A 27,646-nucleotide genomic window follows, 5' to 3' on the forward strand; every position below is an offset into this window, starting at 1 on the left:
GATGCCGAGTCATGAAAATCTCGCTCATAAATTTTTTTTTGAACTTGGCATCCCTGACTTATTTGAATAGATGCAGACTCACTAACCACTACTAACAGAGATTCTCTTCGGATGGGGATCATTATGGGACATTTGTTGATACGAAGAAAAGTTCAGCGCTTGCCCCCTATCAGCAGCCTAGGAAGTCCAATACATCATACAAGGCAGGAAGGCGTATAGTAGTCAGCATGACCCCAACCACACACTACATGTACCCAGTTGCTTGGTGCAGTGAAAGTTTGCGTTGTGTATCCATGCAAATCATCGCGATCGCCCTGTTGTTGTACCGCGTAGGTCAACGTCTGTACGTCAACGATCGCTGAGCACGCATTATGCGACACGGCGAAAGAAACGCGTCTCTCGTACCATAGCTCTGGCTATGCTTGCTGTGTATGTATCGTACTTATTGAGAATACTGTAATAGACTTCAATCACGAATTAGCGAAATACTGAATACGTGTGTTGCATCCTGCTCTTGCCCGGCCCTATAGTATATGTGCTCATCCGGCGGACAACATTTCTCCGATCCAAGGCGGCGCTGGGCAAGGCCACCAAGACAGACAAAGCCGTTCTAACCCTGTTACATTCACAAGTAACCGTTAAACAGTGACTGAAGGTAAATTTATATAACCAATAGTAATACGATAGATTGTTTGAAGTTCTATCAACAGTAACACTCTAACGTTAGTCTACGTTCGCGTTAGACCTGTAACCATGTTAATTGTTAGAAAATAGGCCTATCTAAATTCTAACTACAAGTAACGTTAGGCCCTACAACGAATTTTTATTATAACATTACCTTAGGACTAGACATTTATCTAACGTTAGAACTAAATAAGAACTCTGTCTCTTTGTTTCAGAGCTGCGTACCTTCAGGTGCTATAGCCAACAATGAACACGGTATCTGCAGGTTGAAAGAGAAGGGCAGATGCACTGATGAGTAATGTAATCCTCTATCTCCCCCCAAGTCTTTGGCGTGAAGAAAATGTCAAGAGTCCAAAACGTGACAAAGACTGATCCAGTAATACCGCGGTGTGGTAATAATAACGCTGGGAATACAAATGTAGGTCCATAAAGTTCCGTAGGCAAAAGAGTAAAATCCGTAATAACAACGCTGAACGTAGGAACGCAAAAACAAACCAAAGTTAGAACAATGTTCAGAATCCAAAACTGCTGGTAAGCACAACTATAACGCAGGAACACAACAACACTGCTTGGGAGGATAGTTCAAATCGAGAAACGATACCGTGTTCATAAATAAGAACTCTGTCTCTTTGTTTCAGAGCTGCGTACCTTCAGGTGCTATAGCCAACAATGAACACGGTATCTGCAGGTTGAAAGAGAAGGGCAGATGCACTGATGAGTAATGTAATCCTCTAAGAACGTATATAACCATCCATTATGATCCATGGACCATGGCATCACACGACCGGGACCATCCATGTAACCATTATTGTCGATATAGGCTCTAACTATGTTAGTTCTAGTTGTCTAGACGTTCTAGTTAATTATGTAGCCTAACCCTCAAGTTGATGCCGATGCCGTTTCGATGGTTTATTAACTGGTTTGATACAGGGATGCCAAGTTCAAAAAATTTTTATGAGTGAGATTTTCATGACTCGGCATCTCAGCGCGCGAATGTGCGCGCGAACGAGGGTGTGAGAAGGGTTTCCCCACCCCCCCCCCCCCACGGCCCCGTTAGGGAGCTTTTTCAATTTTTAGCTCTTAATGGTGCGATCAGGTGCATACTTATAAGTGACTATAGGAATTATTTTTCACTTATTTTGAAAGACAAAAGGGAAATATACACCTTCAATTGCAACTATCACTTTAATCCTTTGAGCTATCATGCTCATTAGACATTATATAGGCCCAAGTTGCAGACATCGCCCGGTGCGTGAGAATAATGTTAATGGGCGCCATGCGTGAGATCGTGAGACGGACCCTAAATGCTTGAGTCTCATGCAGAATGCGTGAGACTTGGTAGCTCTGTGGTTACCTTGGACCGATCGCGATGGTATCTGTCTCTTCACAGTGCCGGTGGGCTTCTTATGCGATGTTGGGAAATGTGACCATACATGTCCTGTCCAAACGTCTGATAAGAAGCCCTCCTTGAAGAGACAGATACAACCATCCATCTAACCTGCTACCTTTACTTTTACTTTTACCAATTACTGAAGCGAAGATACTGGGTAGCAGCAGTCGGACTTCAAGTTCCAGGTCTTACCATTGCCAATTGGCAATGGGAGCCGTGATTTAAAGGACGAGTCCACCTTCATATACCGGTACCTGTGGATTGAGTGAATGTGACAATAGTAGTAGTAGTAGGACTTGGGGAAAATCGGACAATCCTTTCAAAAGTTACAAATTTTTAAAGTATTAGCGCCGTCACTACTGGATAAGAAGACTAGTGTATGATGTCATATGCGTACAGCGATATCAGAAAATAAAAAGAGAATTTCACAAAACTTCACTTTTTGAATAAAGTGCACATTTCTTCGACTTGGTACATGACATATGATAAGGGTAATGTTATTCCCCCTGCCTTCTGAAAGAGAGAAGTCAAGTGCTGTTTTGTTATGAGAGAAAAGTGTAAATATGTTGAATTTTCTTTATTCTTTCTTTATACAATTTAAGCTACCAAGTCTCATGCATTCTGAGTGAGACTCGAGCATTTAGGGGTCGTCTCACGATCTCACGCACGACACCCATTTTTCTCACGCATCGGGCAAAGTCTGCAGTTTTGGGCCCATAATAGGAGCATAGCTCAAAGGATTAAAGTGATAGTTACAATTGAAGGTATATTTTCCTTTTGTCTTTCAAAATAAGTAACAAATAGTCACTTAAGTATGCACCTGATCGCACCATTAAGAGTTGACCAAAAGATCGGTCTGTATCTGTCCGTCGGGGAATGTTCCGCGGAGACTGCGTCTGGCTTCACGGATCCCCTCTGTATACAGCGTTAATGGCAAAGTATAAAAGAGTCCTCCGGACAGATGGATCTTTCTGTCTACATTAAGAGCTAAAAATTGAAAAAGGTCCCAACCGTAGGGGGCCATGATGGTGTGTTGTGGGGGGACACCTCCCACACCCTCCCTTGCGCGCACATTCGCTCGCCGAGATGGCCAGTCATGAAAATCTCACTCATAAAAAATTTTTGAATTTGGCATCCCTGATTTGGAAGGCGGAAAAAAAAATTGGGTGCATACTGTATGCATGGTACATGAAGCGGGTCTCCCTTTCAACCTTTCATCAAGCAAAATCATAATTTTTTTTCAATATTTCACTCAAAGTGTGCACCAGATCGTTGAATTTCAATCCAAAAAATGCAAAATCTCTCGTGCTTGGGAGGGGGATACCCCCTCCCAAACCCTCCCCCTTTGTACCCCTTTCCCTATATAGCCTTAGTACACTTTTCAGATTTACAAAAAAAAATCCAAATAATTCTGAATGCACAAGACTTATCACTTATATTCTGAAAACTCGAAAGTTCTCTCATGTACAAGGGGAATATCCCCTTTTAATCAACCCTTTCCTCGCTCAGGGGCCGTATTCTGAGGGCTTATTAAGTATCTGATTAGCACTTAATTAGCGAATCGGTATTCTGAGAGCTATAGGGGGTTTATTAACTGCCATGACAACAAGCGTTTTGGCGGGAAAGTCTTACGCGCTTGCGTTTATCAATGTGTGTACACCTCTGAGAGGACTTAATCACAGAGTTAATTACAAATCGGTATTCTAAGCGTGTAATTAAGTATGAAAGTTAATGGAAAACTTAATGATACCAAAGAGTGTCATAAATTACTCCGACATCACACATTACAGAGTTTTTTTCTTGGCCACAACGGTGCTTACCGTCTTCGGTAACCGAGGAGCAGTTGTGTCTTGTTGTCATAGTATCCATAGAATTCAGAGGAAAAAAGAAATATAGGCGATCTTTGGGAAATTTTGTCAGTTTATATGAGCTCTTTTCGTGTGTAGGTGAAGGGTTGTAATCAAAGACCGGAGTGTGCGCACGTAGCTCCTGCATTGTAATTACAGGGGGTGTGTGGAGATGCGCGCATTGGGGGCATATTTGCGCGTGTGATCATCATTTTGGCTTCTAACAACGCGTCTGATTGGATGGAATAACAATTAGATGGGAGGAACCTAAGATAATTATAGGGGACTTAATCATACCTTAATTACGAAGTTAATTACAGACTTAATTACGACCTCAGAATGCCACCCCAGGTTCCCCCAGATAGTTTTTTTTTTTCCATTTTCCAAATATTCCATCAAATATGCGTATACGAGATATCTCAATTTCAACTTTAAAAAGGTAAAAGCTCCCTCGTAATTCCGGGAAGGGTGGTGATAACACTCGTCCATGCCTTCTCCCTGCTTGCCCGCCGCCTCCTCCCCCCCCCCCCCACCCCCATGCATTAGACTGTGGCTACACTTTGAACATCCACAGTTTTCCAAATATGCCACAAAATGTGTGCACCAATCAGAATAATCTCCCTCGTGTAGGAGGGGGGAATTGGGTTTATCCCCTTTCACCTTCTCTGATTGACCAATTTCCAGATATTCCAACAAAAGTGTGCACCATGTTCTTGAATTTCAGTTCTAAAACTAAAAAAAGAGCTCCCTCGAATATGGGAGAGGTATCTTACCACCCTCCCTTTGCTCAGTCCCCTCTATAGACTTAGTACACTTTAGGGAATGGCTATTTCCGAATTTTCCACAAAAAGTGTGCGTCAGATCGCGTTATTTCAATTTTACGCAAAAGCTCCGTCGAGTGGGAGGGAGAATCCCCCTCCCACACCCTCCCCCAAAGCTCTACCTCACTAGACTATGTACATACACACAGATGATGCACACTCAGAATAAGAGCTAAATTTCGTTAATTTAACTTTTCTCTGAAAAAAAAAAGCCCTATTTGTTTCCATTATTCTTATTTGGGGGAGGGGCGCTGGATGAAAATCTAAGTACAGTAAACCTCGGATAAGTCGACGTCGAGTGAGTCGAAAATCACTTAACTCGAAGCGAAATAAAAAGTCCCAATTTTTCCCTATGTATTTTCTCTAATAAATATTTGGATAAGCCGAAGTACGAGAGTTGAATTTCGGCTGTGTGGAAGTAAAACATCCAGTCCCTTTTGTACAAAATACACGTAGTTTACATCACTTGAGCCGAAGAAGATTTTTCTGGCATTCTCATTACATTTAGAGGAGCACAAAAAAAAAAAAATCGGCATGTCGCAGAACGCCGTCCCTGACCTGCTGCAGGTAAGCATGCACACTCACCGTACCGCTCCGCACGCATGTCGAATACATACACATGTATACATGTATACACACAGCACATCGATCCATACTTTATCCATACACACAGCACATCCATACTTTATCCATGTCAAGCCAGAACTCCTTGGTCAACCAGTCGCTGCTATAATATTTTAGTGACAGGCCAAGTGGGCGGAGCTTGTTTGTCCGTGCCCGGCTGACTGTAGTTTTGTTCAGTGGAGGTGGGATGGGCCTGGGAGAGTGTTTGTCTCAGGGTAGGTTGACAGAGATGGCTACCTATTGCACCAGTAGCACATGCACATTGCCACATTAGCGCAGACATTCTCAGAACTACGTTTAACTACTAGTATTGATACAAATTCCATGTTCAATTTGGAACAAAATAAGAACATTATTTTCAAGAACAGACAAATTTGAATGCAAACACACACATGCACGCACACACACACACACACACACACACACATGCATGCAAATGTACTATAATACATGTACATAACTGTGAGTCGAAAAAAAATCGACTCTCGCGAGAGTCGAAGTTCACTTAAGTCGACGCATTTTTGTCAGTCCCGAGAGCTTCGACTCATGCGAGGTTTACTGTATTGCACCAAAAGTTTGCACCAGATTGCTGAATTTCAGGTCTGAAAATGCAAAATCGCCTTCTTGTGAGAGGAGAAATGCCCCTTATCTACACCCTCGTGTGCTTGCTTTTTCTAATTGATTGCTTAACCCTAAAAGGGCCAGGGGGGCGGATTCCGCCCCCCTCGACGTTTCGCGCTGTAATTCTGTAACGCGAGAAGGCCTCGTCGCGAGGCTTCTTGACTTTGTTTGTTCAAGTCTCGCGCAACTTTTGAGGCCAAAGTTGCAACGTCCGCGCATACTTTTGCAAAGCCATGCCCTTTTTTGTAACGAAATGTCGCCCCAAAATGGGCACAATTCTGTGATTTTGTGTACATTTCCTATGGAAAACCGTGCTCTGTCATGAAAGTCATAAAACCTGATTATTTTTACAATTAATCACTTTCATTGATTAATTTTATGCTAGTTATGGTAGAAAAGTGGTCAGTGACAATTTACAAAAAAAAAACAACAAAAGTTGCAAAACAATGAAATACAAGAAATTCTGAAAACAAAAAATACATAAGAATTGAAATGAGTTTTGGAAGTTTTTGTGATGTACAATTGTTGAATATGCTAAAACAGATTTACAGATCAAAAATTAGACTCTCAATGCTTTTAATTAGGCTAAAATATGATCTTGAGCTTAATTTGCATAATCAATTAATTGAAATTAGAAATTGATTGTTTAAAAAAATCCTATGACACATCTTGTAGATTATGACGTGGGTCTCATGCATGCGGGGGGCGAGGGGAACCCCCCCCCCCCCCCCCCCCCGCCCGGCCCTTTTAGGGTTAACAGACAGCATTCATGATATTCATTGTAAGAATTAATACAATAAGTTTATTTACGTGATACCATTTTATAGGCAAATTCTTCAATGTAATCTACATCAAAATATACTGCTACCTTAAACAAGATGGACTGTCAATAAAACACGCAAACATGCAAAAAGTTCTCACCGTGGGACCCCCCTTCCACATCCTCCCCTCCCACATGCCCTCCCCTCCCCCCCCCCCCCCAATCAAATTGCACCATGTACAACATCAAAATGAAAAGTTCTCACCATTGCAGGGGGAATCCCCCTTTAAATTGAATTGAATTACAAAAATACAATTTTATAGGCAAAATTGTTCAATAATAATCTGACAGCAAAATGTACTGCTACCTTAAACATGTGGGACTGTTCAAGTCGATAAAACACACAAAAAAATGCATCAAACTGCACCATTTACAACACCAAAATGCAAAAAGTTCTCATCCTCCCCCCTCCCCCCCGATCAAATCCTGGCTGCACTAGTTATAAGGCACACTATTTAGTAGGCCTACACAGTGATGCCGCACAGGCGGAGCAAGAGCTGAGATACCACGGTTAAAGGCCGTGTCACACCTTTCCGGGCAAGCTACGCGGGCTTGTGGCGAGGGGGTAGTTTCCAGCATGTAGAAGATTTTCCGCGGGCGAACAAGAATGTTTGCAATTTTCGCACTTGTTTATTACCTACTAGATGCGTGCTACTTAGCTTCTACTTGCATGCGTTCCGTGTGACCTGAGTGAGAGCTTTGAAACCAATCCGTTTTCTGTTACGAGCGACTTATGGGTACTGAGAAGTACCTGCGTTGGAGTTGCCTGCGAGATGCTGCTGGTAAGGGTCTCCTAGTGGTGTTCTGCGTGTACCTCTGCGAGCGAACCCCCACGACTCATTCGCAACAAGTTTTGAGCATGCTCAAGGCCTTGTCATACCGTATCTGGGGAAGTTTTACGGCCTGACTTGCGGGGAACTAAATTTGCTACCCGGAGCTCTCCCCAGTTGGTCCGCACCTGACAGTACCTAGCTCGTATCTCGCCTGTAGTTGCCCGGAGGTGCTCACGCAAGTCCCGATTTAACCGCAGCCAAGTTTTGAGCATGACCAAAACTTTTTCCGGGTGAGTCGCGGGGATGCCCGGAGAGGTCCACGCAGAACGCCAGTAGGAGGCCCTTAGCGGCAGCACTTCGCAGGCAACTCCCACGCAGGTACTTCGCAGTCCCCTTATGCAGCCAAGACCCCGTTTACAGTGCGAGGCTCGGCCGCGGCCTAGCCCACCTTCATTTCAGTAAACGCACAAAAGGCCAAATGCGAGGCCAAAATTGGCCTCGCATTTGGCCTCGCTCTGGAGGTGGTCTCGGCCACGGCCGAGCCACGGCCGAGCCCGGCCTTTTCTTGGTATAAACGCAAACTGGGCCAAATGCGCGGCCAATTGCGCGGCCAATTTTAGTCTGGCTTCCAAACCCTCTGCCTGTATCTTTCGCTATTCAGGATATTAACCCCCTCAACATCGAAAACTAGTATAGTTTAGGGTGGTTTTGTCCTGCAAAGATTTTTTCCTTCGGCAAAGGCTTTGCCCGAACGGCAACTTCGTCGTCACGGAATTCATTTGGCAAAGGGTCTGAAAACCAGACAATACCAAATTGCGTTTGTTTACAAGCAGAGCGCCACTACGACAAATATTGAGCCCAGGCCCCGCACTGTAAACGGGGTCCAAGATAATGACCATTCCATGGGGCTTCTTCCTTCAGAAGAATTCCTTCAGAAGAATTCCTTCAGAGGAATTTCTTCACTGAGTTGTCAGCCCCCACGCGACTGGTACAAAGGTCACGCAGTATACCCGCAAGTAGAATTTAATTGGAACGCTTCCGCAAGTAAAACACATGCACTGACTCGCCCAAATCATTGTTCGCCCTCCGAAATTTCTGGTATACTGGAAAATCCCGACACGCAACAAGCCTGCATAGCTTGCCCGGAAAGGTGTGACAGGGCCTAAACATGGTTGCGGGTAAAAGATTTCCGTGCACACCTCCGGGTGACTACGGGTGAGATACTTGCTAGGGACTGTCATGTGCGGCTCATTCTGGGGACCTCCGCGTAGTAAAAATTCTTCTTTGCAAGTCGCACGCAAGGCTTGCCCGGAAAGGTGTGACACTGCCTTTAGTCATTCAATTATCTGAATATTTCTTTGTCTTACTTGTTTTTTTGATAGGAAAACAATCCAAAATTTCACCAAAAGTGTGCACCAGATCGTTGAATTTCAATACTGAAAATGCAAAATCCTTCCCACACCCTCCCCCAGCTCAGTCGCTCCGCTCCCTTGCACAGATATATTCCAACTATAAGTCCCTCCCCCACCCACCATCATTAAAACGGAACTATGCCCCTGGAGATGATGGCTTTATTGACTTAAATCAAGAAAATTGAAAAATGCAAAAGAAAATTGAGATACAAGAGAAAGAGCAACAAAATAGTCTTACTACCTTTAAGGTCTGATTTTCCGCCGAACGTCGGCTGACAAGCAATAAAAAAACAAACAAAAACAAGAACAAAAAGGTCTTCATATTTTTGCTGCCACTTCCCTCCCACTTTAGATTTCATGCAAAAGAGTGGGGGATGCAAACATCTGTTCCCTTTAAAGTGTGTGTGTCTGTGTGTGTGTGTGGGTGGACGGGGGGGGGGGGGGAAGCAACCCCCCACCAAGCTTCTGTCCACCCCCCTCCCCCCAAAAGGCTGCGCTGGTCCAGTTATGGGCTTGTAATCGTGGTGATGGTGACTATTGCCGACCATCCCCCACCCCCCCCCCCACTCCTCAGTACGGATTTACGCCGTTGACTATAGACCTATTGGGAGAACCATGCATATTGGCGGAGGCATCCTTCATTGCCATAGCGACATTTCTAGTTATGCCTCCACCACGAAGTGGTGCGGGAGGCATTATGTTTCCGGGTTGTCCGTCTGTCCGTCCGTACATCTGTACGTCCGTCCGTTTTCATTCGTTTACGCGATAACTTGAGAAATATTGACTGGAATTTTACCAAACTTGGTCCAAGTATAAAGTATGATGAGGCAATTACTTGATTAGAGTTTGGGTGAAATCGGCCAAAGGTCAAAAGTCAAGGTCAAATCATGAAATTGTATCCGTTTATGCGATAACTCAAGACTGGATCGAGCAAATTTCACCAAACCTTGTCCGAGGATGATGTATGATGGGACAATTACATGATTAGTTTTTAGTAAAATCGGACAAGAGATCAAAGGTCAAAGATCAAGGTCAAATCCAAAAATTTATCTGTTTACGTGATTAACTCAACACTAGATGAAGCAGCTTTCACCAAACTTGGTCCAAGGATGATGTTTGATGGGGCAATTAGTTGAGATTTTAGTGACATTGGCAAGAGGTCAAAGGTCAAAAGTCAAGGTCAAATGCTAAAATTGTTGCTATTTCCCCCATATCTATGCAATTCCCAAAGGTATTTTATTGAAACTTAGTGTAGACATGTACTACTGCGTAAAGATTCTCCAGAGAGAGTTTCATGTCATAAGGTCAAAGGTTAGGTGAAAATGTTGCAATTTCACTTTTCTCGCAAATGGTTCAATGTATCTTCATGGAACTTGGTACATATGCAAATACTGACTGGCAGGGATTATCTAGGGAATTTCGGGGTCATGGGTCATTAGTCAGGGGTCAAAGGTCAAGGTCAACTCCTCAAAATTTTACTGTTTCCCTCATATACTAGTATGCAATGCTTGCATTATTAGTTTTAAAGCTTCATACAATGTACATGTATTACCTAATGGAGATTCTCTGGGAAATTTCCAGCCAGAAGTTCAAAGATCAAAGGTTAAGGGTCAAAGGTCAGGTTTGAATTAAAAATATATATTTTGTACTGTAATTACACTCTTTCTTCATACCTTGAAAATTACTTAATGCATAAACTTATAACAGGGCGGTCAGAAGTCAAGTAAAAATCCTCAATTCCCAAAATATTTGTACCTGCACTCTTAGACAATTATAGGAAATCCAGTTTGAGGAAAGTGAACATTCAAGACATTTCTGACAAACCTGTCATATCAATATTTTGCCAGTTATGTGAAACTGTCATCACACATTGTGAAGACATTGTACTATACAACTATTGGGAGAATCATGCATTATGGCGGAGGCATCAGTCGCTATGGCGACTTTTCTAGTTTTATAATGTTTTCATGTATTTTCAGTACACAATCATGCATTCAACCATTATTGTGCCAATACTTGATGGGACATTATACAAATAATGAATGTTTATGAGTGCAGTGCACAGAATATTTCATGACGGTGAAAGATGGATCAAACATTTCATCTTTCACGGAATGAAATATTCTGTCCATTGCACAAATGAAAAACATTTATTATTTGTTTTATATGACAGCTAAAATAGATCCTTGTCATTTGATGTTTTATCATCTTTACAAGCAAGAGAAAATCTGAGATCGAGAGAGTGCTCACTGAGTGCTTTACGATAGCGCGCTGTCGCATGATACACACACTGCAAACGCAACCGTTTTACACGCGTAGTGTGCCGGGCTCTCGGTGAGGGTGGAATGGAGCAAATCTTATGGATCCAAAATTGCACGGTAAATGGAAACACAATTGCATGGATGATGACGTCATAGTGAAATGGCCAGAATGATTAATGTCAAACAACCAATCAGATGATAAGGATTGCAGCAGAACAGTTCATGACTCGATGTCAGTGACTGGTGCCTCGCTTGTCACTGGTACTGAGTGCATAGCAGTGATCGCAGAACAATGCAGCGGCAGTATTCAACAAGTCGAAATATCGATCTCATTGTCGGTCAGTATCAATCAAACAAACAATACATGAAGGGAAATTTTACTTACATTGCATTTTATTTCTGTATCAATTTATGAAGTGTGAAACATGACAATGACAGTAGATAATCATGATACACATTACTAGTGAATTGGTAATATTTAAACATACAATGTACTGTAAGAAAACCCCTACCATGATACGCTAGAAATTGCTGTATTTGAGCATATCTCTCTGATCTGGCCAAATCGATTATCCCGATGCCTGCTAGTCCCAACAAGGCCGGATAATCGAGGTCCTACTTTATAACTAGACTTGGAATTTGTCAACACTGACAAATTAGGTGATCTGATCTTTTTGAAAATCAATGATTTGAGTCCTGATCTTAATACAGGCATCGAACAATAGCGCAAAGTCTCAGCTACAACATATTAAAATCTGGGAGAAATTCACGGAAGGTTAAGTGAGCTAGTGCTCGATAAAGACAATCATGTCAATTTTCACATCTAGAAAAATTCCGTCCCATAGAGATAACACGTCATAACAAAGATACAAAAAGAAGTACATATGACCTTTGACCCCCACTTTGCACAGACAAGATGGCATCTGAGCAAAAAGTGATTATTTTTTTAAATGATTCTTGGAGCATGGTCTTTGCGTGTGCAAAATATGGGAAAGATAGGACAGGTATTCACGAAGATACAGAATGAAACATTTATGACCTTTGACCCTAATTTACATACCCAAGATGGTGTCCGATCAAGTAGTTGTTATTTCATGAAATAGAGTATGTGACATGAACTAAACATGTGCAAAATATGGGGGTGATAGAGGCTGTTTTTCTTGACTTATTGCAAAGAAAGTTTCAAAACGAAAGGAATATGAAAATACAATGTACATCGAACATAAGCTTTAATTTCAACCAAGTTTTTGGACGTGATCCTGACGCCATATGAAAAAATGAAGGGCACATTTACGATAGCCCAAAGTCTTAACTACAACATATTAAAATCTGGGAGAAATTCACCAAAGCATAAGTGAGCTAGTGCTCGAAAAGGACAGTAATGTCAATTTTCATTTCCAGAAAAACTGCACTCCCATAGAGATAACACGTAAACTGGTCAAATTTGACAAGATTACTGTCAATCCATTTTTACGAGGTAATGCCGTCATCCAATCAAAATGTTGTTATTGTCCCCGCCAAACGAGTTCGAGCAGGGGACTATGAAACGGGTTCCGTACGTGTGTGTGTCCGTGTGTCTGTCCGTCCGTCTGTGCGTCCGTGTGTGATCAAAATGTTCAATTTGCTACTTCTCTGTCATTTATGAGCCAATTTTGATTCTGTTTGCTTTATATGATAGCACTACATGGGAGCTTTGAAACTGCTACACAGAATTTCAGTTGTGACCTTTGACCTTGACCTTTGGCCTCTATTGTACATTTTGCTTCAAAATGCTACTCCTTCGCCATTTCTAACCCGATTTCAATTCCGTTTGCTTTATGTGATGACACTAGGTGAGGGCTTCAAAACTTCCACACAGAATTTGACCTTTGACTTCTTTGACCTTTGACCTTGATTTTTGACCTATATTGTACATTGGCTACAAAATGCTACTCCTTCGCCATTTCTAACCCGATTTCGATTCCGTTTGCTTTATGTGATGGCACTAGGTGAGGGCTTCAAAACTTCTACACAGAATTTTGACCTTTGACTTCTTTGACCTTTGACCTTGATTTTTGACCTATATTGTACATTGGCTACAAAATGCTACTCCTTCGCCATTTCTAACCCGATTTCGATTCCGTTTGCTTTATGTGATGGCACTAGGTGAGGGCTTCAAAACTTCCACACAGAATTTTGACCTTTGACTTCTTTGACCTTTGACCTTGATTTTTGACCTATATTGTATATTGGCTACAAAATGCTACTCCTTCGCCATTTCTAACCCGATTTCGATTCCGTTTGCTTTATGTGATGGCACTAGGTGAGGGCTTCAAAACTTCTACACAGAATTTTGACCTTTGACTTCTTTGACCTTTGACCTTGATTTTTGACCTATATTGTACATTGGCTACAAAATGCTATTCCTTCGCCATTTCTAACCCGATTTCGATTCCGTTTGCTTGATGTGATGGCACTAGGTGAGGGCTTCAAAACTTCTTCACAGAATTTTGACCTTTGACTTCTTTGACCTTTGACCTTGATGGTCTGTATTGTACATTTTGCTACAAAATGCTACTCCTTCGCCATTTCTAACCCGATTTCACTTCCGTTTGCTTTATGTGATGGCACTAGGTGAGGGCTCAAAACTTCCACACAGAATTTTGACCTTTGACCTTGATTTTTGACCTATATTGTACATTGGCTACAAAATGCTCCTCCTTCGCCATTTCTAACCCGATTTCGATTCCGTTTGCTTTATGTGATGGCACTAGGTGAGGGCTTCAAAACTTCTACACAGAATTTGACCTTTGACTTCTTTGACCTTTGACCTTGATTTTTTACCTATATTGTACATTTTGCTACTAAATGCTACTTCCGGCGGGGACATATATTACGCCCCGCGTAATTTCTACTTTTCCTTGTGACATTAATGAAAGAGCATTTAATAAGCTACAACATACTGAAATCTGGGTGAAAATTAATAAAGGATAAATGAGATACGCTCGAGCAAACTTGAAATTTGATGACGTCATTTTGAAAATTTACTTTTTTTATTTTATTAAGAGATTTGATATCTTGTAATCATTTTTCCAGCATCGCCAACCCATGAAATGATATGTACAACTCATCAGCTTTCAGAATATGTAAAGAAAATGGGGCGTCACCGTCCATCCTGATCAGATTTAAAATGGGCGGTTTTTTGGCATAGTTGCAATGTATATCGCCATTGACGCTCGCGCGGAATTTCAACTTTGACGGGCCCGTATGACATCATATTGAGTCGGATTGACTTGAAACTTGGTAGAAATATTCCTTGACATTTTAGACATCCGATCAAAGTGAAAAAACAGGAAATTTTTATTGCATATGAGTTGTGCGTGCGTATATGCGTGCGTGCGTATATGCGCGAGCGCATACGCGTCCGTCCAATTTTTTCAATTTTTCAAAGAATGCTCCAAATGGTCTGAAACGTGTGCAAAAAATTTTGAGCTCGATTGGAGCATACAAATATTTCAACGCAGGCGTTCGCGCACATTTTAAGGGTATAGATAAATTTTGAGAACATAAGTAGAATTAGCTTCACTTGCACTATATGTGACATAAATTTCATTGAAAAATTCCATTCCATTAATGAGATATGAATAAAAATGTGTTTTCATATAATGATGTCATAGTGACGTCACGGTCAACTGATCACAATGATTTTACTAGATCTGTCATCTTTGGGACACGATGGTATAAGTTTGGCAATGATAGGCAATGCACTTTCTGAGCTAACCTCTGCACAACTTTTGCGGAGAAAGAAATAAAGAAAGAATCCGTACAGAAACAATAGGTGATCCGAGAGGATACTTGGATCACCTAATTATTAAGACGATGGGGTGCAGTTGTTTGTCTTGCGAAGAAAATCATTTAAGGTGTGTGATGTTTCGCTTGCTACTACAGAGCTTCGTGAGGTACAATGAGACATGGTGGTTAGTGCACACAGATTATAGCGTGTATGCGGACATGATTGTAGGTACGCTGTTTCCTGGACTGGGTCGGGCAGTGCGCCATCCTGTGTCTGCTGTTTACTCCGTTCATGCGGACCTAGTTGGCAGAATGCAGCCTCCTGGGTTGGGCCAGGCAATGCACTATTCTGTGACCGCTGTTTACAGTGTTCATGCGGACCTAGTTGGCAGCACGCCATCCCCCCTAGATTATATTGTAATTTTCCTTTCTGACACTAAAAGGTTCTTCGTATGAAAGGGATGGCATAGTTTTGGTTGAGACCTAACTTCAGGTTTCTAACATTTTTTTTTGAGAGATAACGAGAAACCTCTTACTGTATGAAATATGAAAGAGCATGTAATTCCAAGAGGGACTCGGTGTTCACTGTACGAGCTGAAATTTTTGCGTACAGATATTTTCGTGAATTTCTACTTGGAGGACATTTTCGCGTGTTGTTAATTTCGCGGTTGCGAGGGTCTAACTGAACTTACTTGAACTCTCACGAAAAAACTATAGTTGTCTAAACTAAAAGTATGTGTAAGTACCGTATGTCAAAAAAAAAATTACAACGGACCCTCCGCAGTGATATCTTTAAAAATAGTGAATCAATCTAAGTACAAATTCAGGGTATGAAACTATAACTCATTGCCCACATCTTTATAGAAAACCCCATTCGACAGGCGAACACCAAGAATGCAGCTGCAAGAGTAGACTGAACGCACTTTAAACAGCTATAGCTGTACTGTGCGACGTGCGTGCACAGTCGACAAATAATAATTGTAATAATAATAATTGATATGATTTATATACCGCCGAATCCACTCTGCAGAGTGCTCTAGGCGCGGAAGGAAGAGAAAGTGAAGGAGATAAAGGACATACAAATATCAAGTACATATAATGAGTAGTCAAATTGAGGCTTTAAACAAGTGAGTTTTTAGACTGCTTTTAAAGGAGTCTGATGAAGAATAATTTTTTACGGCTGAAGGTAAGTTATTCCATAAGGTGGGAGCAGCATGGCCAAAGGCACGTGTGCCCCATATTGTAGTGAATCTTGGAATTATCAGAGAACCGGAGTTGGATGAGCGTAAAGATCTAGCAGGGATGTAATTATGGAGTAAGTCAATGTTATACTGAGGAGCAGCGCCCTGAAGGCAATGAAAAGTCAAAAGTAAAATCTTAAAAATAATGCAATCTTTGACTGGTAACCAATGAAGTGATCTCAAAATAGGGGTGATGTGAGTGTGCTTCTTGGATAGTGTGATGATGCGTGCTGCCGCATTTTGAAGCCTCTGTAGCATGGAGAGCTGAGTTTGTGGTAAGTTAAATAAGACAGAGTTTCCAAAATCGAGCCAAGAGGATATCAAGGCATGGACTAATTTTTCGGTAGAAGAGCGGTTCAAATATTTTCTAATGAAGCCGATATTACGAAGTTGGTATCTTACAGATCTACAAATGCTAGAAACTTGATGAGACATAGTCATATTACAATCTAGCATTACACCCAGGTTGCGACAGGTTTGGGACACACTAATTGACATGCCGGAAAAGGAGATAAAATTATTGTCAAGTTTACCTAATTGTGTCTTCGAACCAAACATTAAAAACTCAGATTTATCCGTATTCAATTTCAAAGAATGTGAGTTCAGCCATGAATAAACATCGTTCATTGCATTCTCAAGCTGACTCAAAGCATGTAAGGCATCGGCCTGGTTAGGTTTGAAAGACAAATACAATTGAATGTCATCAGCGTATATGTGATAATTAATTTTGTGCTGGCGCAATATGTGTCCCAGGCTAATAAGATAGATGGAAAACAAGGTGGGCCCGCCCACAGAGCCCTGTGGAACACCGCATTTGAGAGGCATAGCATTTGATTTACAGCTGTTGACACACACTGCCTGTGAATGGCATGAAAGGTAAGATATAAACCATTCGTATGCCTGACCTTTTACACCAAGAGATTGGAGGGTGTTTAACAAAATTGCATGATTAACAGTATCGAAGGCGGAGGACAAATCAAGTAAAATCAAAGCAGTGACATTTCCACGATCCATTTCCTGTAGGATGAAGTTCGACACATTGAGGAGAAGGGTTTCTACGCTATGGTAAGGACGATATGCGGATTGAAAAGGATCGAATAAATTATTAACCAAGAGATAATCTGTAAGTCTGGAGAAAACAATCCTTTCCAAAATTTTAAACAAAAATGGAAGGTTACACACGGGGCAGTAATTTTGGAGTGAATCTGGGTCTAAGGAAGGTTTTTTCAAAAGAGGTGTTATATATGGAGATTTCAAACATGAGGGGACGTAACACTGATCAATACTTAGGTTCACAATCATTGAAATAATAGGAGCGAAAATGGATGAACAATCTTTTATCAATACAGTGGGGACTGGATCTTAAGAACATGACTTGGGAGGTAATCTGCGAAGAAGAGCTTGGACCTCGTCGGGATCAGTGGGCTTCAGGGTTTCAAGGGAAGCTGTCGTGAGGGGCTCCTGCGCCGATTCGTCTGGACAGAGACTGTTACTGATAGTCTCTACCTTATTCCGAAAGTAATCGATGAAAGTCTCGGCCATTGCAGAACTGTCCGTGTGGGACGGTAATGGTGAAGATTGCTTTCGATTGAGAAGGCGGTTGGCAACGGAGAAGAGCCGTTTGGAATCTTCGCCACAGTCTTCGATGAGGCCCACGTAATAAAATCGCTTGGCCTTCTTCAGCAGGGAGTTTACCACATTCTCCTGAGCGCACAATAATTTCCTGTCAATTTCACTTTTACCGTTGGAAAGCCATTTGCGCTCGAGTCTCCTACGTTTCCGCTTCGCCGCTGCAATATGTCAGAGTTGTACCAAGGACAGTCAGTGCATTTCCTGATCTTTCGAGTCTTTGCAGGAGCATGTATATTGAGGAGTCTGCTGAGCGCTGAGTTGTAATTTTCCACAACGCAGTCCACACTGTCAGTTGGGGAAGACATCAATTTGCAGCTGACAATATCCTCGGCGAATGCTGTCCTGTTGATTTTCTTGATATTGCGGCAGGTGAATTCAGACATAACACGAGAAGGCTTTACAAACTTGAGCAAGCAGGAAACTGCAGAATGGTCTGAGATACCGGAAAAGACCTTGGGGCTGGAGTAGAGAACATTATCAGAGTTTCGCACCATGATGACATCAAGAATATGACCCTTATCATGGGTAGGAGATGAGACGAGTTGGGAAATGCCATGGCCACTGATGAGATCATTGAACCTCAGCGTATTTGGGGCTGAAGTATTGTCAAAGTGGATGTTCAGATCCCCCGTGATCACCAAAGGTGATGGTCTGTACATAGTCTCATCAAGAAACTGTGAGAACTCGTCGAGAAATGTTGAGAAAGAGTGATTTCCAGGAGGTCTATACACAACGACGATGTCCACACAGGAGTGTGCGTTCGAAACAGTTCCATGCATTGACTCGAAGGTAGTGTATTTCCGTGTGTTCGCATTCGAAGTACTGTACTTATTAATGCTAGCTACGTCATGGCCATATGGCTCAGCTCATGATAGCTGTGTGCTAGACCTACATACGTAGCTAGCTACGAGTACTAGTAGTGTACTGCACGGTACTGTAATTTTGGCGCAATCCTGCAGCACATGGCATGGCTTGATTTTCATTTCCCTGCATTGCTTTCGCGCATTGTTATTTTCGCGGTTCAAAGGTGATTCCCGAAATTCGCGAAAATAAAACCACCGTGAAAATTTTAGCTCGTACAGTATTTTGATGAAAATTGGTTTTGAAATGGCTGAGATATCCAAAACGGGGCAATCCTAATAAAAGGTGGGACCCACCTTTATCAGGATCGCTTCGTTTTACTTTATTTTTGGACGTCTCAGCCATTCCAAAACCGATTTTCATCTAATAAACTTTTAATTCCTCTCAGAATGGTACTATTCCATCACATTCCGTCTGCCGTGTCTGCTGGCTATTCTCCCATTGCATAATAACCTGGCATTCCTTCATTACAGCGCTACTGTTTATGCAGGTTCATATCTTAGACAATTTCCTCTTTCTTTATGGCTAATCTCTCGAATGCACCCTTTCATTCCGTGCCAAATGACGATTTTTTTTAATTGTATAGGCTCACAACATCCGAATCTGACTCAGTTGATGAGGCACCAGTAACACAAGCAACTCCTTATGACAACTTCGTTGCCGATAATCTTAATTCAGCAGTAAATGAACTGCCTTATGATTTTAGTAATGATTTAAATCTGAACACGTTATGTAATTACATAACAGTTCATCAATTCAAAGATATGTATTTTAATTTCTCTAAAGACACGTTTTCTCTCTTGCATTTTAACATAAGAAGTCTGAATAAACATTTTGATGAGTTAAAATTTTTATTAGAATCCGATGCTAGCCAATCACTCTCTATCATTGGACTTAGCGAAACCTGGTTGACTTCCACTACGGAAGATTCCTTTGCAATCGACGGATACAATATGTATGTCAGTAATAGATCGGACAGAAGTGGAGGCTGTGTTGCATTTTATGTATCAAGTATTTACAAATGTATTGTTCACAACGACATTTGTAGAATGGACAACACTGTTGAATCTCTTTTTGTAGAAATTTCTATCCCAGGATGTAGGAATGTGTTATTGGGTATAATATACAGACCTCCTAATTCGAATACTTTAGATTTTGTGACATATCTTTCAGACCTGGTAAAAAACCCAGTTTTTAGAAGTAAGGATTGCTTTCTACTTGGTGATTATAATATTGATTTGCTGAAATCTGGAAATGATTATATCTCAAGCGAGTTTCTTGAGACATTTTTGTCTTCATCCTTTTTGCCACTCATTACTAAACCGACTCGCGTCACGGATCACTCTGCTACTTTAATTGACAATCTGTTTTGCAATATCTTACCTCTTCCCGATTCTTTTATAATTCTCTCAGATGTGACCGACCATTTCCCAATCATGACTCATTTTACTTTGAAAACTTTGGCTAATGATGCTAAACCTTCGGCTCCTTTATGCAAACGTAGAGTCTCATGTGAAAAGTTAGCCAGTTTTGATGCCGCTCTTGATAATGCTGATTGGTCACGAGTTTATGAAAATGATGAAGTTAATCTGTCTTTTGATAATTTTATGGAAATATTTAATTCTCTTTTGGATGATATTATTCCAAAGCAAAAAAGTAAAATGGATTATAAAAAGACGCCTAGGTTACCGTGGATTTCAAAATCAATTCTTCGTTCAATTAATAGAAAAAATTGATTGTATTATAAATATAAAATGGAAAAAACTGAACAATCAAAGAACAAATATACATTATATAAAAACACATTAACTAGGATTTTACGTTTGGAAAAGAAAAGGTATTATTCTCAGCAGTTGTTGAAATTTAAGTATGATATTAAAAATACCTGGAAAGTTTTAAAGCAGGCAATGAATATTTCGAACAAAAAAGCAGAAATAGATGAAATGGGATGATGAAATAATTGATGACCCTGTTGATATTGCAAATGTTTTTAATTCTTATTTTTCAAAAATAGGTGAAACGTTTGCTCATGGTATTCCGGCTACAGAACAGAATTTTACTGAATTCTTAGGCCAGTGTAACCCCAACTCTATTTTTTTAACTCCAACAAATAGATATGAGATTATCGATATTGTATCCTCTTTAAAAAACAAACGTAGCTCCAGTTATGATGATATAGATAATTGTATCCTTAAGGGTGTTATATCATCAGTCGCAGATCCCTTGGCTCACATTTTTAATCTGTCAATTTCTAATGGTATGTTTCCTGATAAACTGAAATTGGCTAAAGTAATTCCAATATTTAAAAAAGGTGATAATCTGGATGTCAGTAATTATCGTCCAATTTCTTTATTATCTTCATTATCGAAAGTTTTAGAAAAAATAATATACACCAGAATTACCACATTTTTAAATGGGCACAAAATATTCACAAATTCCCAGTTTGGTTTGCGAGAAAAACATAGTACCATCCATGCAGTTCTTCATTTTATTGATAAAGTTGTTAATGCAACTGACAATCATTCTCATTTAATTAGTATATTCTTGGACTTCTCCAAGGCCTTCGATACAATTAATCACAACATTTTACTCCACAAGTTATCGCACTACGGAATACGTGGGAAGGCCTTGGAGTGGTTCAAGACTTATTTAGCTGACAGAAAACAGTTTGTTTCAATTAAAGATAATAATTCAGTTATAAGAGATGTAAAGTGTGGTGTTCCACAGGGAAGTCTTTTAGGGCCGCTGCTATTCATAATATATATCAATGATTTTTCCTCTGTTTCAGAGGTACTTTCCTTTATACACTATGCTGATGACACCAGTGTTTTTCTTGCCCATAACGATATCGATGTTCTTGTTCAACAAGCTAATACAGAATTGAAAAAAGTGACCAACTGGGTCAGAGCTAACAAGTTGTCATTGAATGTTCAAAAAACAAAATATATGCTTTTCAGCAATACTGTTGATTCTTTGAATTCAGAAATAGTTCTGGATGATTGTAATTTAAAAAGTGTGTCATATTTCAAATTTCTTGGTATTTTTGTAGATAATAAACTTTCTTGGAAAATACATATTGATCATATTTGCAAAATCATCTCTCGAAATATAGGTGTTATGAACAGACTAAAATTTTATATTCCTGAAAAGACATTACTTGTGTTATATTCCTCTTTGATACTCCCTTACCTTCATTATGAAATTTTAGCTTGGGGCAATACACATCAGACGCTGCTGAATAGAGTGTTATTATTGCAAAAGAAAGCCCTCCGTATCATTTCCAATTCTCCCACTCGTTCACGTACAAATGTATTGTTTAACTGTAATAAGCTACTAAAAATTAACGAATTATTTTTATACAACTTAGGCCAATTTATGTATATGTATGATAACAGTTTACTGCCACCTATCTTTGGTTCTATGTTCCAAAAAAATCAATCATTCCATAATTACCCCACCCGACGCTCTAACGAGTTTCATTTACCACTTCTTCGAACGATTCTAGCAAAGAATACACTTATTTACACTGGACCTAATTATTGGAATTCCCTGAACCACGATATAAAATCTGCTCCCTCTATATACTCCTTTAAAAGGAGATTGAAGTTTTTTCTTTTGCAATCCTATAATGACAACCCCCTGAATTAGATTAGTTCATAGGCTTATTTCGTTTCCCGTCCGCAAAATCTTTATTGCTGTTTTTTTCATTGTTACTTTTGCCTTAGCTTTGATTATGATAAGATCTTCTTTAACTTATACCTCGCAGTTGAAGGGTTTGTTGTATATTTTTCTTTTCTTCTTCTTCTTCTCTTTCTTCCTCTAACCTTCGAGGATCGTTGTCTCTGTTGCTTACTCCTGTCTATTTTGTTACCTCTTCGTCGCACTGTAGTCTTGTTTCCTGTCGTGTCGTCAAGTCAGTTTTCTTCCCTACAAGTAGTCTTGTTGCTGTCCCAGTCTTGTCTCATGCTCATTATTTCGTTTGTTATTGTTTTGTGTGTAACCCTTTGTCCGTCTGTCTCTTAGTGGGCTGCTAAACTTTTTATGCCAAACTTTTCGTGCTGCTTTGTTGCTATATTTAGTCAAATTTTGCATCGAGTTTTTAATACAAGAGGGGCCCACACTCTACTAGCATTGTCTTTTTAGTGGGTCCCTCCGTTTTTTCACACAGTGCATATTGACAATTCTTTCATTTTCGTTACTTCTGCAACAATTCCAATGTATTGATACTATTAGTTTCTCTCATTATTGTTGGTTTCTTTGTACGAATTTACATACATTGTTTCTATCACTCAAGAAAGTGAGATTTATGTCTGTATGATTTTATTGTGGAAAAACGAATAAATTCGAACTTGAACTTGAACTTGAACTATGCTCTGTATTATTTTATAAGTGGTTTCTTGGTATCTTGCAAAAAGTTGAAAGCCCAATCTTCATCTCTACCAATACTATACCATCCCTTTAACATTATATACTAGAGCTGTAAGATTGAAATATAATGAAGATATTGTAATCAAATGTTGACCATCGTGTCTTAGAACTCACGTAGGGCGGTGAGTTGGCTCAGTCGGTAGCGCGTCTGCCTCACGATCCTAAGGGCCCGGGTTCGAACCCGAGTCTGGACTGAGCGATTTTGTGTGTAAGCATACCGTCCCCTCTAGCAAGAGGCAAAACACTCTGTCCCCCGCATAGGAAATAAAATGGAGGTCCCGTGTACTCATGCACGTAAAAGATTCCGCTTCATTCATTCATCGCAAAGAGCAGGGTGTTTAACCTGGTGAAGTGGTCCCACCTTACATCCAACTGGACCCCATGGAAGGAAGACCAGCTTAATGTAGCTGAATATGGGCTATCCAGCCATCTTCTCAGATGGAAATGAACAAACAGACAAACAAACAAACGTCCATGGTCAACATCTTCACATATATTGTTATTGTTTGCAGGGCCTTTGAAGAGGTATATTGCGACACGGATTGTCGCCCCTACACGGATTGTCGCCCCCGTCACGGATTGTCGCCTGCGACAATCCGTGACGCTTGTGCAGTTTCCAGTTTTTGACCTCGAAGGCGACAATCCGTGTTGGCAAAAAATTTGTTGTGACACGGATTGTCGCCCCGGGCTCGGGGTGGTTCCTCCGGTGTTAAGCTTTGGTGGGATGGGTATGACTGGTAAGTTATGCGTGTGTGTGTGTGTGTGTGTGTGTGTGTGTGCGTGTGTGTGTGTGTGTGTGTATTGTGAGCTGCATGATATGTGATATGTATGATTTGTTGTGTGTGTGTATGTGTGTGTGTTTGGAGTATAATAATACAATATGTAGAAACTGTGCATGTGTGGTGGTTGTATAGTGGTAGTGGTTTGTTTGTCTGTGTGTATACGTGTGCCTGTATGCTTACGTGTGTATGTGGAATATAGTGGCGCTACTGTGGCAATACAAACGCCTTCAGAGTGTATGAGCATGTGTTTAAAGAATTCACACCAGCGTTGATCTAAAAATAGTATGGGTGTGTCAACCAGTATCAGCGGTGAGGCGGGCTAGGCGAGAGAGAGACTGAGAGAAAATACATACGAGGGAGGTACCCTCCCCAAATGTTATTTGTCTTTGTTCATTTTTCACTTCAGTCATTTTCTTTTATCAGTCTTATAAACTAGAACGTCCATACCACTAGTCTTTGTCCCAGAATAGGTTTGGCATGCTTTATGCGTGAGCGAATAATATCCACACGCCGTAAAAAAATTGTCAATCGTTAGTTGATTTTAGCACAAACGAACTGCCATTGCACACCGCTAATACATACGTAATACAAACAAACACCTACAAACACTCAAACAAATCCTCATAATGCAAATAAACCAACTCAACACTTTTTTCCCTTGATATTTATTGATTTCATTCAAATCACTCATAAATCGACCTATTCTGGGTGTAACATGAACAAAAAAAGTTACAAATGGCAATTCGAAACACAAACAAATCCATTTGTCAATTTATACCACAAATAACCTCACTTCAACATAGATAACTCGATTATAGACCAACCCTACTAATAATTTCTTCACGAGAAAGTTTTGACATGTAGGGCCCTACCAAACCTATATTCCTTGAATATATTGGTTTGGATCATGTAACACCTTACTTACCAGGGCATATACATAAAAAAATACAAATACATTACACAAATCTAGAATGAAATCAGTCATAAAAAACCCCGACCACCCCCTCCCCTCCCCCTCCCCTCCCCAACCGAAACAAATCTAGGGCCTACATCTATCCTAAATATTAAATCCTACCAACCTCTGTCATACCATTTATAACTATCCTTCTTCAAATCCAATCCCCAACCCACCAACCCCTGATTAAACAAAACCTAAATCATCCCACACCCACATTCACCAACCCAAATACATACATACACACACACACACACACACACACACACGAAGGTTCGTTATTCCGAAGTTTCGTTTTTTCCGAGGCTTCATTTATCCGAAACACACAATTCCCTACACCTAGAGGTTCGTTGATCCAAAAATGAAATTCGGAATAATGAACCTTCGGAATAATGAGCCTTCGGACGAATGAGCCTTCAGAATAACAAACTTTTGCAATAACGAAATGTAACCCCCTTCCCACATACCGAATGCACACCCGAACCGATACCACATTCCTTCCTGATGAAACGATTTCCCAATGTTGATAAATAAGACATAATGGACCGTATGCAGAAAAGCAGCATCCGCCCGCACGCAAGCTCCACTCCGAATTCATATACAAATCTGCCAAACAAACTCATCAAATTCAAAGCTGCTGATAAAATCAATATCAACGTTTATGCCAGCAACAGCTTACTAGGTATCCCTCCCCACGCGCAGCTAAAAAACACATACGCAAAAAACTGACATAATAAACACATTCTTCCATCACACACACACACACACACACACACACGCACAAACGGACACTAAATTATCATGTGCACACGACTTTTTACATGGCATGTTTGCATGGATGTAGCCATTAAAGTTATGTGTTAGTATTTCAATGATTATGTCCAGAACGATATTACCCAGCAAAATGTGCTTCGAGGGCGGGCGACAATCCGTGCCGCCAGCCCTCGTCACGGATTGTCGCCAGGCGACAATCCGTGCCGCCAACGCCCGTCACGGATTGTCGCCCCGAGCAGGAGGCGACAATCCGTGTAGGGGCGACAATCCGTGTCGCAACAAGGTACCTGTTGTAGAACTACAATTTGTTTATGTACCTTCAAGGGCATTAAGGGGAAGGTGCATCTAGGCAAATTTATTTTGAGACTCAAGTTAGCCTCACTCCCCCTTTGACTCATGCTTCGAAAATAAAGAAAATACAGTGTCTAATTTCATGTCATGATGGTATGAGAAAATCCATCCTCCCTATGTCATTTGAGCAACAGAAATGAAATCTGGGCATTGTGATGTTATGCGAAATTCTCCCGTGCTCAATGCGTGTAAAAGCTCTTTTTTCTTCTCTTTTTTGTTTTTTGTTCTTTGCCAGGATTGTGCATCGCAAGCAATTTGGAGGGGGAAAAAACAGAAAGCACAAAACAGTCTACAATGCTGTTGGCGATGGCACCAAATTCCTGCAGAGAGTTCCAGCAGTAGACTGAGAAGGAGGCAACAGAGATGTCACTTCTGGACTTTGTATTTTTTCGCAACTGTAGACATACGGTAGGAAAGTGATACTGTATAATGTTTACTGACATGCTTACTTACATATTCTTAGAGTCATTACCATTCTGAACTTGTTTGATGGTGAATATATGGCAGGCACGGGATGTTCAAATTGTCATAATTTTTGGCTTGTATGTCCAAAAACTGTCATAAAGCTGAGTGACATATATGCTGCATACAACAGGTGCATCTTTGATAGAAATACTGGATAAAAGATGTTTGTTGCATACCATTTCATATGTTGATTATTTCCTGCCATGTCTGTGATGCTGCAACATGTTGGTATGTTGTCTTCCAGTATAGACTGATCTGAGTTGAGGGCAGCAGACAATCTGCTGTTACTCAGTGCAGCCAAGGTGTCCCCATGCAAATATGGCTTTGCAGTGAATGCTGCCTACACATCTGCAATATTACTGAAGTTATCCATCTACTAGTAATTTCTGTTTAGAAGTGCAGGTCCCAGAGCACACACACATGTACACATAGACACAAATTCAGACACCCGCACGCACGCAAATACATGTAAGATTCAATAACTAACTTCGCTTTCAGATTGTGACAGCAGCGTAGACAGCTCATTAATTCAAAGAGCAAATAGTTAGGAGCAACGTGCAAATTGTCGATTTCAACATTTCCTGATAACTCATTTGGTTCAAACTTACAAGAGTTTCTTGAATTTGAATGTAACTTACAAGAGTGGTTGAAAATACGCTATTACCAAATACGTATTTCCTGTAATTTCATTGCAATTTGCTTTTAAAGGATTTGAGTTTGATCTATGGACATGGATTTGAACAGACATTCAGAGCAGATTGCTCTAGAGACAGCCGAGTCAGAGAGCCGGTCACTTCAGGTCATTGCAGAACGTACAATTTACGTATAGATTAGATTTACCGTAACGTTAGGTCTGCCTTATGTCTACTGGAGGTGTCGTGGCTGAGTGGATAAGAGCGCTCGTCTGTGAACGACATGAGCGTGGTATGGTTCGTGTGTTCGAGCCCGTGCCAAGCCCGACACGTTTGCCCTTCAGCAAGGCACTTTATCCACATTGCTGCTCTCCACCCAGGAGTATAAATGGGTACCCGGTAGGATGAGAAAGCTTATGTTGGTTGATCAGCATGTGCGCGCCTGTAAAATGGCTGCGACTGGCTGGAATGCTCCCCAGGGAGTGGAGAATGAGCACTGTT

The 27,646-nt window shown here is 40.8% G+C and overlaps 1 protein-coding gene across 1 annotated transcript in view; it reads left to right on the forward strand.

Moving 5' to 3' along the window:
* Positions 1-290: 290 nt before the first annotated feature.
* Positions 291-27,646, forward strand: part of LOC139744139 (alpha-N-acetyl-neuraminyl-2,3-beta-galactosyl-1,3-N-acetyl-galactosaminide alpha-2,6-sialyltransferase-like) — a 77,231-nt gene continuing 49,875 nt past the window's right edge. The window contains exons 1-2 of the mRNA XM_071654593.1: positions 291-655; positions 26,284-26,456. Coding sequence (XP_071510694.1) covers positions 26,412-26,456 — 45 coding nt within the window. The 5' untranslated portion in view covers positions 291-655; positions 26,284-26,411. The remainder of the gene's footprint in view (positions 656-26,283; positions 26,457-27,646) is intronic.

This window comes from Diadema antillarum, unplaced genomic scaffold (genome assembly GCF_040938485.1).
Source record: "Diadema antillarum isolate AM-2024a unplaced genomic scaffold, OU_Dant_1.0 seq00001139_RagTag, whole genome shotgun sequence".
Taxonomy (NCBI): Eukaryota; Metazoa; Echinodermata; class Echinoidea; order Diadematoida; family Diadematidae; genus Diadema; species Diadema antillarum.